This window comes from Mustelus asterias, chromosome 9 (genome assembly GCF_964213995.1).
Source record: "Mustelus asterias chromosome 9, sMusAst1.hap1.1, whole genome shotgun sequence".
Taxonomy (NCBI): domain Eukaryota; kingdom Metazoa; phylum Chordata; class Chondrichthyes; order Carcharhiniformes; family Triakidae; genus Mustelus; species Mustelus asterias.
Window position 1 is genome coordinate 110,262,699 of NC_135809.1, and position 18,577 is coordinate 110,281,275.

The 18,577-nt window shown below is 53.5% G+C and overlaps 1 protein-coding gene across 4 annotated transcripts in view; it reads left to right on the plus strand.

The window, feature by feature from the left end:
* Positions 1–5,904: 5,904 nt before the first annotated feature.
* Positions 5,905–18,577, plus strand: part of LOC144498921 (deformed epidermal autoregulatory factor 1 homolog) — an 82,637-nt gene continuing 69,964 nt past the window's right edge. Inside the window, exon 1 of one of the 4 annotated variants that reach the window (XM_078220829.1) lies at positions 5,905–6,175. In XM_078220829.1, the coding sequence (XP_078076955.1) occupies positions 6,058–6,175 (118 nt within the window). In that variant the 5' untranslated portion in view covers positions 5,905–6,057. The remainder of the gene's footprint in view (positions 6,176–18,577) is intronic. The other 3 variants (XM_078220827.1, XM_078220828.1, XM_078220830.1) reach the window with 3 other exon arrangements.

Sequence of the window (18,577 nt, forward strand, 5' to 3'; positions counted from 1 at the left end):
TCACAATTGGGAGCCACATTTCAGTACTCATCCCAGTGTAGAAGGCCACCCGGTACTTGTTCTTGGAGTGAGATCTTTTGTTAATATTGAAGCTACTCTCCAGGTGGACAGAGCTCTTGGGAGGACCCGAATCACTTTGAACTATCAGTTATTAGTTGGTTATCTGCAATTTTGGTCATTATTCTTATTAATATTTAGATTTCAGCTTCCTCGCTGTTCTGTTAAAGTCATAGTCACAGAGTCATATAGTGCAGGAAAGGCCCTTCAGCACACCAGGTCTGCACCATTAGTAGTTACTTTTAAAGGCACTTTAATCCCATTTTCCTGCACTTGTTAATATTGGTGGGAAATTTGGTTTATGAGTGAGACTAAAACTAAAGGCATTATTCATATATGGTTTTTGAAAACCACTTTTCCAGTCTGCTAATACCACTGGCCTAGAGGATCTACATGGTGGGAGTTGGCAGCACTGGCACAGTATAAATGTGGTGTTAAGATCTGAATCAATAAGCAAAGAACAAAGAACAAAGAACAATACAGCACAGGAACAGGCCCTTCGGCCCTCCAAGCCCGCGCCGCTCCCTGGTCCAAACTAGACCATTCTTTTGTATCCCTCCATTCTCACTCCGTTCATGTGGCTATCTAGATAGGTCTTAAACATTCCCAGTGTGTCCGCCTCCACCACCTTGCCTGGCAGCGCATTCCAGGCCCCCACCATCCTCTGCGTAAAATACGTCCTTCTGATATCCGTGTTAAAGCATGATCCACTTCATTTCAAGTGAAGTTTAATAACTTCTTTCATCAATATTCCCATCCCATTGTAGTGCTGGTCAATGATTCCCTTTAAAGTTAATTTATTAGTCACAGGTAAGGCTTACATGAACACTGCAATGACATTACTGTGAAATTCCCCTAGTCGTCACATTCCAGCACCTGTTTGGGTCAATGTACCTCACCAGCACGTCTTTCAGAATGTGGGAAGAAACCGGAGCACCCGGAGGAAACCCACACAGACATGGGGAGAATGTGCAAACTCCACATAGACAGTGACCCAAGCCAGGAATTGAACCTGGGTCCTTGGCGCTGTGAGGCAGCAGTGCTAACCACTGTGCCACCGTGCTGCCTTGCTACATAGAATAATTCTGGAGAAAATTATAGTGCTTAATTGCAAATGTCGCATGCTCTGCCTTTTTGTTACGAAAGGAACCTCACGTATTTCCACATCTGGGCGGTTTGTGCTTGTGTGTGCTTGTTTGTTCATGCAAAGTCCCTGATAAGTAAACCAACAGGTCATGTGGCATGGTTTAGTGGTGTGTGGGTGAGGGGGAGGGGGAGGGGGCAAGGAGGAAGGTTTCCCCAGGGAGTCTAACACTCTTGCATTGGCACTGGTTGCTCTGGCACCACCCCTGTGTCCAAGGAGAGAAACGTGCAAACACTAAAAAGCAATCTCACAGTTAAACTAATTTCAGAGAAAATAAAAGTGAAATACTCTTTGTGCTGAAGACCTGAGGTCAGAACAGCAAATGCTGGGTTTCTCTCAGTGCCGAAGCTGTCTGAGAGGTTGAGTATTTCTGATATTCTCTGTACAAATCAAGAAAGATTATTCCAAAGGTTGGTCATGGTGACTATATTTCCCAGGATTCTTAGTGCTTCTGCACGCAAGATCACCAGATGAAGGGCTGAACTAATCCTGCATTATGTACATATTAAATATACAAAAGTACAATAATACATTGCCCATTAACGAATATAAATCTATCTGAAAAAAAAAATGACAATTTCATCACTAAATGTCAGATACATTAAAATTTTATTTGAATATGTGAGGTGCAGGTCATTTATAAATTATAGATTTTAAGCATAAATGTGTAATCTGCTGATCAGTGGGAGTTCTCCTGGGTTGCACTAGATTGAGTTAATTTTCAAAGTTTAAAGATTTTTTTACAAGAGGTCCCAATGGAGGGATTCCTGGTAACAATATTCATAGTAAGAAGTCTAACAACACCAGGTTAAAGTCCAACAGGTTTATTTGGTAGCAAAAGCCACACAAGCTTTCGGAGCTCCAAGGGAAGAAGGGGCTTGGAGCTCCGAAAGCTTGTGTGGCTTTTGCTACCAAATAAACCTGTTGGACTTTAACCTGGTGTTGTTAGACTCCTCACTGTGTTTACCCCAGTCCAACGCCGGCATCTCCACATCACAATATTCATAGACAATGGCCGGAATTTTACCAGCACGCTCGCCTTAATTCCAGGAATTGGTGAGGCTCGGAGAACAGCATTCTCCGTAGGCCTCGGGTAGGATCGTACGAACCTCGGGCGGATGTGCTGGTAAAATTCCGCCCAATGAATCCACATGTCCTGATTCCAGTGCTCTGTCTGCTATTGTAGCAGAGGTCCAACTGAGTCTGGTTTATGCCCAAATTCCCACATTCCGCAATGGAATGGGACACAAATTTGGGATCCAAGTAGCAAGATAGAATGGTTACAGCACAGAAAGAGGCCATTTGACCCATCATACCAGCTCTCTTAACAGCAACTCAGCTAGTCCCACTCCATGTGTCTTTCCCTATAGTCCTGCATTTACTTTCTCTTCAGGTACTTACACAACCCTCTTTTGAAAACCATGGTTGAATCTCTTTCCACTACACATCCAATCAGTGCAATCCAGATCCTAACCACTCACAGCGTTAAAATGATTTTCCTCATGTTGCCTTTGGCTTCTCAATCACCTTAAATCAGTGTCCTCTGGTTCTCCACCTTTTACCAACGGGAACAGTTTCTCCCTATCTACTCTGTCCAGACCCTTCATGATTTTGAACACCTCTAATGAATCTCCTATCAACCTCTAGGGTGGCACGGTATCACAGTGGTTAGCACTGTTGCCTCCCAGTGCCAGGGATATGGGTTTGATTCCTGGTTTGGGTCACTGTCTGTGTGGGTTTCCTCCAAGTGCTCCGGTTTCCCCCCTCAGTGTGAAAGACATGCTGGTTAGGTGAATTGGTCATGCTAAATTCTCGCTCAGTGTACCTGAACAGATGCTGCAGTGTGGCGACTAGGGGATTTTCACAGTAGCTTCATTGCAGTGTTAATGTAAGCTACTTGTAACACTAATAAATAAACTTTAAAAAACTTTTCCAATCTATCCACATAACTGAAGTCCATTATCCCCGGAACCTCTCTCATAATCTTTTATTCAATGTCTTCATGTCCTTCTCAAGGTGTGGTGCCTAGAATTGTTCACAACACTCCAACTGAAGTACTGGGACTGTATGAGATGCATCCAAGAATACTAAGGGAAGGGAGAGTAGAGGCATTGGTCAGAATTTTTCGGTCTTCCAGTTTCTTAGACTCAGGGGTGGTGCATAAGGACTGTAAAATTGCAAAAGATAGGGTGACGATAAGCTCAGCTACTACAGGCCTGTCAGCTTAATTTTGGTGGTCGGAAGACTTCTAGAATCTATAATTTGGGACAGAATTAATCATTACATGGACAAATGTGCATTAATTACGAAGAGACCATGTGGACCTCTTAATAGAAAATCATGTCTAACTAACTTGTTGGAGTTTTTCAAAGAGGTAGCAGAGAGGGTTGATGAGGGCAATGCTGTCGATGTGGGGTACATGGATTACATATCAGACTTGTGCAAAAAGTAATAAAATGGACAGTATCAACATGGATACAAAATTGGCTGATTGACAGGAAATGGAAAGTAATGGTAATTGGACGTTTTTCGGGTTGTTGAAAGTTTTGTTGTGGACTTTGTCAGGGGTTAGTCTTGGCACCCTTGCTTTTCCTAATATGTATTAATGATCTAGACCTTTGTGTCCAGGGAACAATTTTAAAATTTGTAGACGAGACAACAATTTGAAGCATTGTAAATTGTGAGGATGACAAGTTGGTAGAAAGAGAGGATAGGTAGCTGATGAAGTTCACTGCAGACAAATATGACGTTATACATTTTGGTTGGAAAAACATGAAAAGACATTCTAAAATAAAGGATACAACTCTCAAGGGAGTGCAGAAGCAGAGAGACCTGGGTGCATATGTCCATAGGTTATCTGAGGTGGCAGGGCAGGTGGAGAGAGCGATTAATAAAGCATATAGTATCTGGGCTTTACTGATAGGGGCATAGACTACAAGAGCAAGGAGGTTATGTTGAGCTTGTATAAGACACTAGTTAGACCTCAACTGGCATATTCTGTATGGTTCTGGGCACTGCACTTTAGGAAGGAGGGAAAGGCATTGGACTGAGTGCAGAAGAGGTTTGTGAGAATGACTCCAGAATGATAAACTCCAGTTATGAAATAGATTGGAGAAGTTTAACTCTTTTCCTTGGAGAAAGGAATGTTGAGAGGAGATTTGATAGAAGAATTTGATTTGATTTATTTGATTTTGATTTGATTTATTATTGTCACATTAACATAGTGAGAAGTATTATTTCTTGCGCGCGATACAGACAAAGCATACTTTTCATAGAGAAGGAAATGAGAGAGTGCAGAATATAGTGTTACAGTTATAGCTAGGATGTAGAGAAAGATCAATCAGATTAATGTGAGGTAAGTCCATTCAAAAGTCTGACAGCAGCAGGGAAGATGTTCTTGAGTCGGTTGGTACGTGACCTCAGAGTTTTGTATCTTTTTTCCGACAGAAGAAGGTGGAAGAGAGAATGTCCGGGGCGCGTGGAGTCCTTAATTATGCTGGCTGCTTTTCCGAGGCACCTGGAAGTGTAGACAGAGTTAATAAAAGAATGGGAAGCTGGTTTGCGTGATGGATTGGGCTACATTCACAACCCTTTGTAGTTTTTTGCGGTCTTGGGCAGAGCAGGAGCCATACCAAGCTGTGATACAACCAGAAAGAATGCTTTCTATGGTGCATCTGTAAAATTTGGTGAGAGTCGTAGCTGAAATGCCAAATTTCCTTAGTCTTCTGAGAAAGTAGAGGCGTTGGTGGGCCTTCTTAACTATAGTGATGGCATTGGGGGTGAGGGGGGGGGGGGGGGGAGGCAGGACAGGTTGTGGACACCTAAAAACCTGAAGTTCTCAACCCTTTCTACTTCATCCCCATTGATGTTGACAGGGGGATATTCTCCTCTACTCTTCCAAAACCATGAGGGGCCATTCAAAACCATGAGTGGCCTGGACAGGGTTGATAGGGAGAAACTGTTCCCATTGGTTGAAGAACCAGAGGGCACAGGTTTAAGGGAATTGGTAAAATAAGCAAAACCGAGAAAGAAAAAACTTTTTCACACAGCGAGTGGCTAGGGTCTGAAATACATTGCCCAAGAGAGTGGCGGATGCAGGTTCAATGGAGGCATTCAAGAGGGAATTAGCTGATTATTTGAAAAGTAACAACATGCACGGTGATGGGGAGGATAATGGCACCAGGTGAAATGCTCAGAGAACCAGTGCAGACATCATTGGCAGAATGGCCTCTTCCTGCACTGTGCTTCCGAGATTAAAACCCAGTTTTACTTTGTAAATTAACTTCACAAAACAGATTGGCATCTGATTGTTCTGATGAAAGGTCACCGACCTGGAATGTTAACTCTTTTCTCTCAGGGATGCTTCCTGCCCTAGTCAGAATTTCCAGCATTTTCTGCATTATTTCAGATTTCTGGCATATTTTGCTTTTATATTTTGGCCTCTGACTGTGTATTTGTTCCTTTTTTAATGCAGTTAGTAAAATGCTCCTTGCTGAATTATTTTGATTAAAATTTAAGGGCGGTTAAAGAGGAGAAACAAGTTTACAGAGAACTCAAATTGGCCATGACTTGATGCGCAAAGAAGTCGCACCCACGCCTTCTCAAGTTCGGCAAAGATCGGCATCACTCGGGCCGGGGAGAGGGTTTCGGAATCATTCGGGCCGGGGGGAGGGTTTCGGAATCACTCGGGCCGGCGGGAGGGATCGGGATCGCGATCACTCGGGCCGGCGGGAGGCATCGGGATCACTCGGGCCGGCGGGAGGCATCGGGATCACTCGGGCCGGCGGGAGGCATCGGGATCACTCGGGCCGGCGGGTGAGTTCGGCAACGGCCGGTCGCCGCTCGGCGAAGAGGCGATGGAAGCGAAGGGAATCGGCATGGAGTCGCCTGAAGTGACGGCGGTTTCGGTGATGGGGGAAGAGCAGATCGACATCGCCGAGCAGCTGCCGAGTGCGGACGAGGGCGGCTTCGCAGGCGAGTGCGGCCGGGGAGGGTGAGGGGAGCATCAGCTGGATGTGAAAAATAAAGGGAATCGGGCGGGCCCTGCGGCAGATAAAACAATAAATAAAATTAAATGAAACGAGGGAGCGCCGACCACCCAGCGGGTTGAGGCTCGGGAGGTGACAGGAAAAGCCGAATGGAGCCGAGCAGGCCCGAAGGGCTTCGGCTGCAGCTTTCGTTCCCGGCCCGATCCAATCGGAATTATTTTACTGCCGACCGATATTGGGTGTTTAAAGGCGGTGGAATGGCCACGCCCGGGAACACAAAGCACTGAGGGCGGGAATCATAGAAACCCGACAGTGCAGAAAGAGGCCATTTGGCCCATCGAGTCTGCACCAACCACAATCCCACCCAGGCCCTACCCCCATATCCCTACATATTTACCCGCTAATACCTCTAATCTATCTAGGAATCTAAGGGGCAATTTTAGCATGGCCAATCAACCTAACCCGCACACCTTTGGACTGTGGGAGGAAACCGGAGCACCCGGAGGAAACCCATGCAGACACGGGGAGAATGTGCAAACTCCACACAGACAGTGACCCAAGCCGGGAATCGAACCCAGGACCCTAGAGCTGTGAAGCAGCAGTACTAGAGGGAAGAGGGCAATGTGGTTGGGAAATTATTGCAAAGATTTGGAGGGAGGCATGAATGAGGGAAGGGGTAGAAGATTTGGAGGGGAGAAGATTGGAGGGAAAAGATTAGGGGAAGGGCTGGGGGAAGATATGGGAGGGGCGAAGATTGGGGAAGGGAAGGGGTGGGGGGTGAAGATGAGGGAAGGGGTGGGGGCGAAGATTGGGGAAGGGGTGGGGGGCGAAGATTGGGGAAGGGGTGGGGGGGCGAAGATTGGGGAAGGGGTGGGGGGGCGAAGATTGGGGAAGGGGTGGGGGGGCGAAGATTGGGGAAGGGGTGGGGGGGCGAAGATTGGGGAAGGGGTGGGGGGGCGAAGATTGGGGAAGGGGTGGGGGGGCGAAGATTGGGGAAGGGGTGGGGGGGCGAAGATTGGGGAAGGGGTGGGGGGGCGAAGATTGGGGAAGGGGTGGGGGGGCGAAGATTGGGGAAGGGGTGGGGGGGCGAAGATTGGGGAAGGGGTGGGGGGGCGAAGATTGGGGAAGGGGTGGGGGGGCGAAGATTGGGGAAGGGGTGGGGGGGCGAAGATTGGGGAAGGGGTGGGGGGGCGAAGATTGGGGAAGGGGTGGGGGGGCGAAGATTGGGGAAGGGGTGGGGGGGCGAAGATTGGGAAAGGGGTGGGGGGCGAAGATTGGGGAAGGGGTGGGGGGCGAAGATTGGGGAAGGGATGGGGGGCGAAGATTGGGGAAGGGGTGGGGGGCGAAGATTGGGGAAGGGGTGGGGGGGCGAAGATTGGGGAAGGGGTGGGGGGGCGAAGATTGGGGAAGGGGTGGGGGGGCGAAGATTGGGGAAGGGGTGGGGGGGCGAAGATTGGGGAAGGGGTGGGGGGGCGAAGATTGGGGAAGGGGTGGGGGGGCGAAGTTGGGGAAGGGGTGGGGGGGCGAAGTTGGGGAAGGGGTGGGGGGGCGAAGATTGGGGAAGGGGTGGGGGGGCGAAGATTGGGGAAGGGGTGGGGGGCGAAGATTGGGGAAGGGGTGGGGGGGCGAAGATTGGGGAAGGGGTGGGGGGGCGAAGATTGGGGAAGGGGTGGGGGGGCGAAGATTGGGGAAGGGGTGGGGGGGCGAAGATTGGGGAAGGGGTGGGGGGGCGAAGATTGGGGAAGGGGTGGGGGGGCGAAGATTGGGGAAGGGGTGGAGGGGCGAAGATTGGGGAAGGGGTGGGGGGGCGAAGATTGGGGAAGGGGTGGGGGGGCGAAGATTGGGGAAGGGGTGGGGGGGCGAAGATTGGGGAAGGGGTGGGGGGGCGAAGATTGGGGAAGGGGTGGGGGGGCGAAGATTGGGGAAGGGGTGGCGGGGCGAAGATTGGGGAAGGGGTGGGGGGGCGAAGATTGAGGAAGGGGTGGGGGGCGAAGACTGGGGAAGGGGTGGGGGGGCGAAGACTGGGGAAGGGGTGGGGGGGCGAAGACTGGGGAAGGGGTGGGGGGGCGAAGATTGGGGAAGGGGTGGGGGGGCGAAGATTGGGGAAGGGGTGGGGGGGAGAAGATTGGGGAAGGGGTGGGGGGCCGAAGATTGGGGAAGGGGTGGGGGGGCGAAGACTGGGGAAGGGGTGGGGGGGCGAAGACTGGGGAAGGGGTGGGGGGGGCGAAGACTGGGGAAGGGGTGGGGGGGCGAAGACTGGGGAAGGGGTGGGGGGGCGAAGATTGGGGAAGGGGTGGGGGGGCGAAGATTGGGGAAGGGGTGGGGGGGCGAAGATTGGGGAAGGGGTGGGGGGGCGAAGATTGGGGAAGGGGTGGGGGGGCGAAGATTGGGGAAGGGGTGGGGGGGCGAAGATTGGGGAAGGGGTGGGGGGGCGAAGATTGGGGAAGGGGTGGGGGGGCGAAGATTGGGGAAGGGGTGGGGGGGCGAAGACTGGGGAAGGGGTGGGGGGGCGAAGACTGGGGAAGGGGTGGGGGGGCGAAGACTGGGGAAGGGGTGGGGGGGCGAAGATTGGGGAAGGGGTGGGGGGGGCGAAGATTGGGGAAGGGGTGGGGGGGCGAAGATTGGGGAAGGGGTGGGGGGGCGAAGATTGGCGGAGGGGTGGGGGGGCGAAGATTGGCGGAGGGGTGGGGGGGCGAAGATTGGCGGAGGGGTGGGGGGGCGACGATTGGGGGAGGGGTGGGGGGGCGAAGATTGGGGGAGGGGTGGGGGGGCGAAGATTGGGGGAGGGGAGGGGGGGCGAAGATTGGGGGAGGGGAGGGGGGGCGAAGATTGGGGGAGGGGTGGGGGGGCGAAGATTGGGGGAGGGGTGGGGGGGCAAAGATTGGGGGAGGGGGGGCGAAGATTGGGGGAGGGGGGGCGAAGATTGGGGAAGGGGTGGGGGGGCGAACATTGGGTGAGGGGGGCGAAGATTGGGGGAGGGGGGGCGAAGATTGGGGGAGGGGGGGCGAGGATTGGGGAAGGGGTGGGGGGGCGAAGATTGGGGAAGGGGTGGGGGGGCGAAGATTGGCGAAGGGGTGGGGGGGTGAAGATTGGGGAAGGGGTGGGGGGGCGAAGATTGGCGAAGGGGTGGGGGGGTGAAGATTGGGGAAGGGGTGGGGGGGCGAAGATTGGGGAAGGGGTGGGGGGGCGAAGATTGGGGAAGGGGTGGGGGGGCGAAGATTGGGGAAGGGGTGGGGGGGCGAAGATTGGGGAAGGGGTGGGGGGGCGAAGATTGGGGAAGGGGTGGGGGGGCGAAGATTGGGGAAGGGGTGGGGGGGCGAAGATTGGGGAAGGGGTGGGGGGGCGAAGATTGGGGAAGGGGTGGGGGGGCGAAGATTGGGGAAGGGGTGGGGGGGCGAAGATTGGGGAAGGGGTGGGGGGGCGAAGATTGGGGAAGGGGTGGGGGGGCGAAGATTGGGGAAGGGGTGGGGGGGCGAAGATTGGGAAAGGGGTGGGGGGCGAAGATTGGGGAAGGGGTGGGGGGCGAAGATTGGGGAAGGGGTGGGGGGCGAAGATTGGGGAAGGGGTGGGGGGCGAAGATTGGGGAAGGGGTAGGGGGGCGAAGATTGGGGAAGGGGTGGGGGGGCGAAGGTTGGGGAAGGGGTGGGGGGGCGAAGATTGGGGAAGGGGTGGGGGGGCGAAGATTGGGGAAGGGGTGGGGGGGCGAAGATTGGGGAAGGGGTGGGGGGGCGAAGATTGGGGAAGGGGTGGGGGGGCGAAGATTGGGGAAGGGGTGGGGGGCGAAGATTGGGGAAGGGGTGGGGGGGCGAAGATTGGGGAAGGGGTGGGGGGGCGAAGATTGGGGAAGGGGTGGGGGGGCGAAGATTGGGGAAGGGGTGGGGGGGCGAAGATTGGGGAAGGGGTGGGGGGGCGAAGATTGGGGAAGGGGTGGGGGGGCGAAGATTGGGGAAGGGGTGGGGGGCGAAGATTGGGGAAGGGGTGGGGGGGCGAAGATTGGGGAAGGGGTGGGGGGGCGAATATTGGGGAAGGGGTGGGGGGGCGAAGATTGGGGAAGGGGTGGGGGGGCGAAGATTGGGGAAGGGGTGGGGGGGCGAAGATTGGGGAAGGGGTGGGGGGCGAAGACTGGGGAAGTGGTGGGGGGGCGAAGACTGGGGAAGGGGTGGGGGGGCGAAGACTGGGGAAGGGGTGGGGGGGCGAAGATTGGGGAAGGGGTGGGGGGGCGAAGATTGGGGAAGGGGTGGGGGGGCGAAGATTGGGGAAGGGGTGGGGGGGCGAAGACTGGGGAAGGGGTGGGGGGGCGAAGACTGGGGAAGGGGTGGGGGGGCGAAGACTGGGGAAGGGGTGGGGGGGCGAAGACTGGGGAAGGGGTGGGGGGGCGAAGACTGGGGAAGGGGTGGGGGGGCGAAGACTGGGGAAGGGGTGGGGGGGCGAAGATTGGGGAAGGGGTGGGGGGGCGAAGATTGGGGAAGGGGTGGGGGGGCGAAGATTGGGGAAGGGGTGGGGGGGGGCGAAGATTGGGGAAGGGGTGGGGGGGCGAAGATTGGGGAAGGGGTGGGGGGGCGAAGATTGGGGAAGGGGTGGGGGGGCGAAGATTGGGGAAGGGGTGGGGGGGCGAAGATTGGGGAAGGGGTGGGGGGGCGAAGACTGGGGAAGGGGTGGGGGGGCGAAGACTGGGGAAGGGGTGGGGGGGCGAAGATTGGGGAAGGGGTGGGGGGGCGAAGATTGGGGAAGGGGTGGGGGGGCGAAGATTGGGGAAGGGGTGGGGGGGCGAAGATTGGGGAAGGGGTGGGGGGGCGAAGATTGGGGAAGGGGTGGGGGGGCGAAGATTGGCGAAGGGGTGGGGGGGCGAAGATTGGCGGAGGGGTGGGGGGGCGAAGATTGGGGGAGGGGTGGGGGGGCGAAGATTGGGGGAGGGGTGGGGGGGCGAAGATTGGGGGAGGGGAGGGGGGGCGAAGATTGGGGGAGGGGTGGGGGGGCGAAGATTGGGGGAGGGGTGGGGGGGCGAAGATTGGGGGAGGGGTGGGGGGGGGAAGATTGGGGGAGGGGGGGCGAAGATTGGGGGAGGGTGGGCGAAGATTGGGGAAGGGGTGGGGGGGCGAACATTGGGTGAGGGGGGCGAAGATTGGGGGAGGGGGGGCGAAGATTGGGGGAGGGGGGGCGAAGATTGGGGAAGGGGTGGGGGGGCGAAGATTGGGGAAGGGGTGGGGGGGCGAAGATTGGCGAAGGGGTGGGGGGGTGAAGATTGGGGAAGGGGTGGGGGGGCGAAGATTGGCGAAGGGGTGGGGGGGGTGAAGATTGGGGAAGGGGTGGGGGGGCGAAGATTGGGGAAGGGGTGGGGGGCGAAGATTGGGGGAGGGTGGGGGGGCGAAGATTGGGGGAGGGGTGGGGGGGCGAAGATTGGGGAAGGGGTGGGGGGGCGAAGATTGGGGAAGGGGTGGGGGGGCGAAGATTGGGGAAGGGGTGGGGGGGCGAAGATTGGGGAAGGGGTGGGGGGGCGAAGATTGGGGAAGGGGTGGGGGGCGAAGATTGGGGAAGGGGTGGGGGGGCGAAGACTGGGGAAGGGGTGGGGGGGCGAAGACTGGGGAAGGGGTGGGGGGGCGAAGACTGGGGAAGGGGTGGGGGGGCGAAGACTGGGGAAGGGGTGGGGGGGCGAAGATTGGGGAAGGGGTGGGGGGGCGAAGATTGGGGAAGGGGTGGGGGGGCGAAGATTGGGGAAGGGGTGGGGGGGCGAAGATTGGGGAAGGGGTGGGGGGGCAAAGATTGGGGAAGGGGTGGGGGGGCGAAGATTGGGGAAGGGGTGGGGGGGCGAAGATTGGGGAAGGGGTGGGGGGGCGAAGATTGGGGAAGGGGTGGGGGGGCGAAGACTGGGGAAGGGGTGGGGGGCGAAGACTGGGGAAGGGGTGGGGGGGCGAAGATTGGGGAAGGGGTGGGGGGGCGAAGATTGGGGAAGGGGTGGGGGGGCGAAGATTGGGGAAGGGGTGGGGGGGGCGAAGATTGGGGAAGGGGTGGGGGGGCGAAGATTGGGGAAGGGGTGGGGGGGCGAAGATTGGGGAAGGGGTGGGGGGGCGAAGATTGGCGAAGGGGTGGGGGGGCGAAGATTGGCGAAGGGGTGGGGGGGCGAAGATTGGCGGAGGGGTGGGGGGGCGAAGATTGGGGGAGGGGTGGGGGGGCGAAGATTGGGGGAGGGGTGGGGGGGCGAAGATTGGGGGAGGGGTGGGGGGGCGAAGATTGGGGGAGGGGTGGGGGGGCGAAGATTGGGGGAGGGGTGGGGGGGCGAAGATTGGGGGAGGGGGGGCGAAGATTGGGGGAGGGGGGGCGAAGATTGGGGAAGGGGTGGGGGGGCGAACATTGGGGGAGGGGGGCGAAGATTGGGGGAGGGGGGGCGAAGATTGGGGAAGGGGTGGGGGGGCGAAGATTGGGGAAGGGGTGGGGGGGCGAAGATTGGCGAAGGGGTGGGGGGGTGAAGATTGGGGAAGGGGTGGGGGGCGAAGATTGGCGAAGGGGTGGGGGGGCGAAGATTGGCGAAGGGGTGGGGGGGCGAAGATTGGGGAAGGGGTGTGGGGGCGAAGATTGGGGGAGGGGTGGGGGGGCGAAGATTGGGGGAGGGGGGCGAAGATTGGGGGAGGGGGGACGAAGATTGGGGAAGGGGTGGGGGGGCGAAGATTGGGGAAGGGGTGGGGGACGAACATTGGGGGAGGGGGGGTTAAGATTGGGGGAGGGGGGGCGAAGATTGGGGGGGGGCGAAGATTGGGGGAGTGGGGGTCAAGATTGGGGAAGGGGTGGGAGGGTCAAAGATTGGGGAAGGGGTGGGGGGGGCGAAGATTGGGGAAGGGGTGGGGGCAAAGATTGAGGAAGGGGTGGGGGGAGAAGATTGGGGAAGGGGTGGGGGGAGAAGATTGGGGGGAGTGGTAGGGGTGGGTGAGATTTTGTGGGCAGATGTTAGGGAGATTTTGAGTGGAGGGGTGGGGACATTTTCGGGGGAAGTGTTTAAGGGGAGATTTTGGGAAGAGGATGAAGCGATGGGGGAGATTTTGTGGGGAAAGGCTGGGGGGGTTAAATTTGGCAGGATGGGAAGTGTGGGGGATAGACTTATTGAGAGGGAAGGGGTGGGTGATGATTTGGCCTTGTGGCTTGAATGATTGGGGGGGCGGGGTGAATGGGTGGGTATGGTGGGGAAAGGTTGCTATCGGAGATAATGAGGTGAAAATATAGTTGGGGGTGAGGGGTAACTGGGTTGAGGTCTAACTGGGGGTTGGGGATAAGGTATTGTTGAGGTGGGGGGGAAATCAGGATCGAAATGTACTGAACTAAGGGACACCAGGTGGAAGGACAGTGTGGGGCAGTGAATGTACAGAGGGGGAATGGCAGACTGGGATCAATGCTGCAAACCTTCAGCCTGAGTTCAGGTTCCAATGCATAGAGTGATAATTGATGCCATAGCATGCTATCTTGTGTGATAGTGCTGGCAACCAAATAAAGAACAAAGAAAAGTACAGTACAAGAACAGTCTTCAGCCCTCCAAGCCAGTGCCGATCATGATGCCCTAACTAAATAAAAAACCTCCTGCCCTTACTGGGTCCATATCCCTCTATTTCCTCCCTATTCATGGACCCATCCAGATGCCTCTTAATTGTTGCAAATATGCCTGCTTCCACCACATCCTCTGGCAGCGTGTTGCAGGTACCCACCACTCTGAAAAACTTTCCCCACACATCTCCCTTAAACTTTCCCTCTCTCATCTTGAACCTGTGCCCCTTGTAATTGACACTTCCACCCTGGGAAAAAGCCTCTGACTATCCACCCTGTCTATGCCTCTCATAATTTTGTAGACCTCTATCAGGTCTCCCCTAAGCCTCTGTCTTTCCAGTGAAAACAATCCTAGTTGATTCAATTTCTCCTCCTAGCCAACACCCTTGAGATAGGCAACATCCTGGTGAACCTTCTTTGCACTCTCCCCAAAGCTTCCACATCCTTCTGATAATGCGGTGACAAGCTAACAACCAAATTCCAAGCATTGTTGGAAAGCTAAGGATTTTATAGGAGAATTCTTTTGCGACAGGTAACAACAGTAAGCTTTGAGAATATGAGCTGAAATATGTTGAAGTGTCACAGTTTTCTCACTCGGCTCGGTCACTGCAGTAGGGCTTGGTGGGGGGGACAGTGTCAGGCAGGTTTGCTGTGACACATTGGCCCAGATCAGGTAAGGCTGGTAGGTTTCCTCACAAGAAGGACATTAGTATTGCGTTTTTGGTGTCAACATGCATTGAAATTATCTGATGGTTGTAATTCACCACCTCCAAATATTTCCGTAAGTCACAGCTAATTGCAGCTATCTCATTCTTTGGTTCAAAGTCTTCACTTCCGATCCCTAATTTGGAGCCAAAGAATCTAGAGTTTCAATTTTTGATTTGCCAACTAACGTCTAACCAGAAATGTCCCTGCTTAGCTTTCAAGATTGGCTTTGGCCAAATGAATCCTCTGCTTGGGGTGGACACCAAACGCGAGACCACGGGGTCACTGAAGGCACCTTCTGGTCTACATAGATTTGAAGACTGGTCTGCTTCACTCCGACTACCAAACTCACGAACCAGTCTCTTGCCATTTTGATTGTTAAATTGATTGAGAAAGCTTCAACTGTGCATCATATTTTACCAGCACATAGTCACCCTAGTTTTCTCAATCTGTTGAATTGATTGGGACCTCTGCTAACCATCAGACAAATATCCCCAGTGTCTGGCTCTTGAGTTCTCTGATATTGGTTCACTAATGTCCTTTTTGAAAGGAAACCAACCATTCATACCTGGTTTGGACCTATATGTGATTCTTCACTGCCCACTGAAGCGATTGAGCCAGCTGCTCAGTTGTGTCAAATTCACATGTAACATTTGCTCCACACAAGCGTCAGGCAATAACCATTTCCAACAAGAGAGTATCTTAACCATCATTCCTTGACAGTCAATGGCATTACCATTGCCATATTCCCCACTATCAACATCCCGAGGGTAACCATTGACCAGAAACTGAACTGGATGAGCCAGATAAATACTGTGGCTACAAAAGCAGGTCAGATACTCAGATTCTTGTGGTAAGTAACTCCCCTCCTGACTCTCCAAAGCCTGTTGATCTATGAGCCATACATCAGGATTGATGAAATACTCTCCACTTGCCTGGATGAGTGCAGCTCCAACCACACTCAAAAAGGACAAAGCAGCCTGATTGATTGGCTGTCATTCCACAAACATTCCCTCCCTCCACCACCGACTCACAGTGGCAGCAGTGTGTACTATTTAAAAGACGCACGTAAGGAACTCACCAAGACTTGGTAGCATTTTTGGAACCCACAACCACTATCATCTAGAAGTATGAGGGCATCAGAAACATGGAAACAGCACCAACTGGAAATACCCCAACAAGTCACACACCGTCCTGACTTGGAAATATATCACCATTTCTTCAGTATTGTGAGGCCAAAAGCCTTCCTCTTGAATCGCTGCAGTCCATGTGGACTGCAGCGATTCAAGAAGGCAGCTCTTCACCACCTTCTGGAGGGCAATTAATAATAGGCAATAAATGCTGGCCGAGGCAGGGCCACCCGCATCCCACAAATCCGTGCATAGTCCTCAGTAACATTTTGGGACTTGTGCCAAAGTTAGGAGGTCTGTGCCACAGATCAGTCAATCAACGGGCTGATATTGGTACACTCAAATAATTGTATTTATTTGCTAATATCCCAGATGTTGTCTTCACCACTCCTGGGTAGACAAATAGTCATTTGGTGGTACAGAACTTGAGTATTCGTGAAAAGACACACTGTCAAAGCTTTTTGTCTTGCACTCATCGGGATAATTCTCAAGAATATCAAATTGTAAAGGGGTCAAAAATTTATACTGCACAAGAAGATAGTGCTGATTGGTTGTTAAGTAAACTCTGGTAGAGGCTTTACCATGGAGAATGCACCAGTGAACAAATAACTGACAGTTAACTGCAAAGCTTTGTTTAGCTCCCAATGTGCCTCACTTAAGCTACATATATTAATATGCACGGCCTGTCCTTTGCAGACTGAAAGACCATATACATGTATTATGCCTTTTTCAACTAAACAAAATGGTTCATTTCCCAGGGCAATGCTTTGATCAATCAGGGTCAACCCGTTTGGTTTGAATTTGAACCTAGGGCCCCAGAACAGGGGCAGCAGAGTGGCACAGCGGTTAGCACTGTTGCCTCACAGCGCCAGGGACCCGGGTTCGATTCCCGGCTTGGGTGACTGGTCTGTGTGAAGTTTGCACATTCTCCCCGTGTCTGCGTGGGTTTCCTCCAGGTGCTCCGGTTTCCTCCCACAGTCCAAAGATGTGCAGGTTAGGTGGATTGACCATGCTGAAATGCCCCTTAGTGTCAGGGGAACTAGCTGGGGCAAATGCATGGGGTTATGGGGATAGAACCTGGGTGGGATTGTTCTTCGGTGCAGACTCAATGGGCCGCATGGCCTCCTGTTCTGTACGATTCTATGGTTACCCTGGATCTCTAGATTACTGGTCCAGTAACAATACCACTGTGTCACCATCTCCCCTTAATTGTATTCAAACACAATCTGCAACCTTATGGCTCAGCATTTCCCCAATTCTACTGTTATTATCAAGCCAGGGAACTAACCCTGGTTCAATGAGGAGCGGATGCGAGGAGCAGCACCCGACAGACCTGACAGTGATTTGCCAAGTTACAACACAGGACAATGTGCATGCTAAACTGGAAGCAGTATGCGGCAGACAGAACAATGCGATAATCACGGGATCAAATAAAAACTCTGCAGTGCTGCTATATTCACATGTGAATGGTGATGGACAATGAAACAACTAACAAGGAGGAGGCTCCACAAACAACCCATTACCAATGCTGTTGGAAACCAACAAGAGGCCAAAAAGCAAGACTGAAATGTTTACGATCATCTGCAGCAGTTGTGGAAGGCGGCTCACCATCACTTAGAGTCATAGAGGTTTACAGCATGGAAACAGGCTCTTCGGCCCAACTTGTCCATGCCACCCTTTTTTTTAAACCCCTAAGCTAACTCCAGTTGTCCGCGTTTGGCCCATATCCCTCTATACCCATTTTACCCATGTAACTGTCTAAATGCTTTTTAAAAGACAAAATTGTACCCGCCTCTACTACTACCTCTGGCAGCTTGTTCCAGTCACTCACCACCCTCTGTGTGAAAAGAATTGCCCCTCTGGACACTTTTGTACCTCTCCCGTCTCACCTTAAACCTATGCCCTTTGGTTTTAGACTCCCCTACCTTTGGGAAAAGATATTGACAATCTAGCTGATCTGTGCCCCTCATTATTTTATAGACCTCTATAAGATCACCCCTCAGCCTCCTATGCTCCAGAGAAAAAAGCCCCAGTCTATCAAACCTCTCCTTATAACTCAAACCATCAAGTCCGGGTAGCATCCTAGTAAATCTTTTCTGCACTCTTTTCTAGTTTAATAATATCCTTTCTATAATAGGGTGACCAGAACTGTACACAGTATTCCAAATGTGGCCTGACCAATGTCTTATACAACTTCAACAACACGTCCCAACTCCTGTATTCAATGTTCTGACCGATGAAACCAAGCATGCCGAACGCCTTCTTCACCCTCTGTCCACCTGTGACTCCACTTTCAAGGAGCTATGAAAATGTACCCCTAGATCTCTTTGTTCTGTAACTCTCCCCAACGCCCTACCATTAACTGAGTAAGTCCTGCCGTGGTTCAATCTACCAAAATGCATCACCTCGCATTTGTCTAAATTAAACTCCATTTGCCATTCGCCAGCCCACTGGCCCAATTGATCAAGATCCCGTTGCAATCGGAGATAACTTTCTTCACTGTCCACTATGCCACCAATCTTGGTGTCATCTGCAAACTTACTAACCATGCCTCCTATGTTCTCATCCAAATCATTAATATAAATGACAAATAACAGTGGGCCCAGCACTGATCCCTGAGGCACACCACTGGTCACAGGCCTCCAGTTTGAAAAGCAACCCTCTACAACCACCCTCTGGCTTCTGTCAAAAAGCCAATTTTGTATCCATTTAGATACCTCACCCTGGATCCCATGAAATTTAACCTTATGCAACAAACGATGTGGTACCTTGTCAAAGGCCTTGCTAAAGTCCATGTAGACAACATCAACTGCACTATCCTCATTTACCTTCTTGGTTACCCCTTCAAAAAACTCAATCAAATTTGTGAGACATGATTTTCCACTCACAAAGCCATGCTGACTGTCCCTAATCAGTCCTTGCGTCTCTAAATGCCTGTAGATCCTGTCTCTCAAAATACCTTCCAACAATTTACCCACCACAGATGTGAGGCTCCCTGGCCTGTAGTTCCCAGGCTTTTCCCTGCA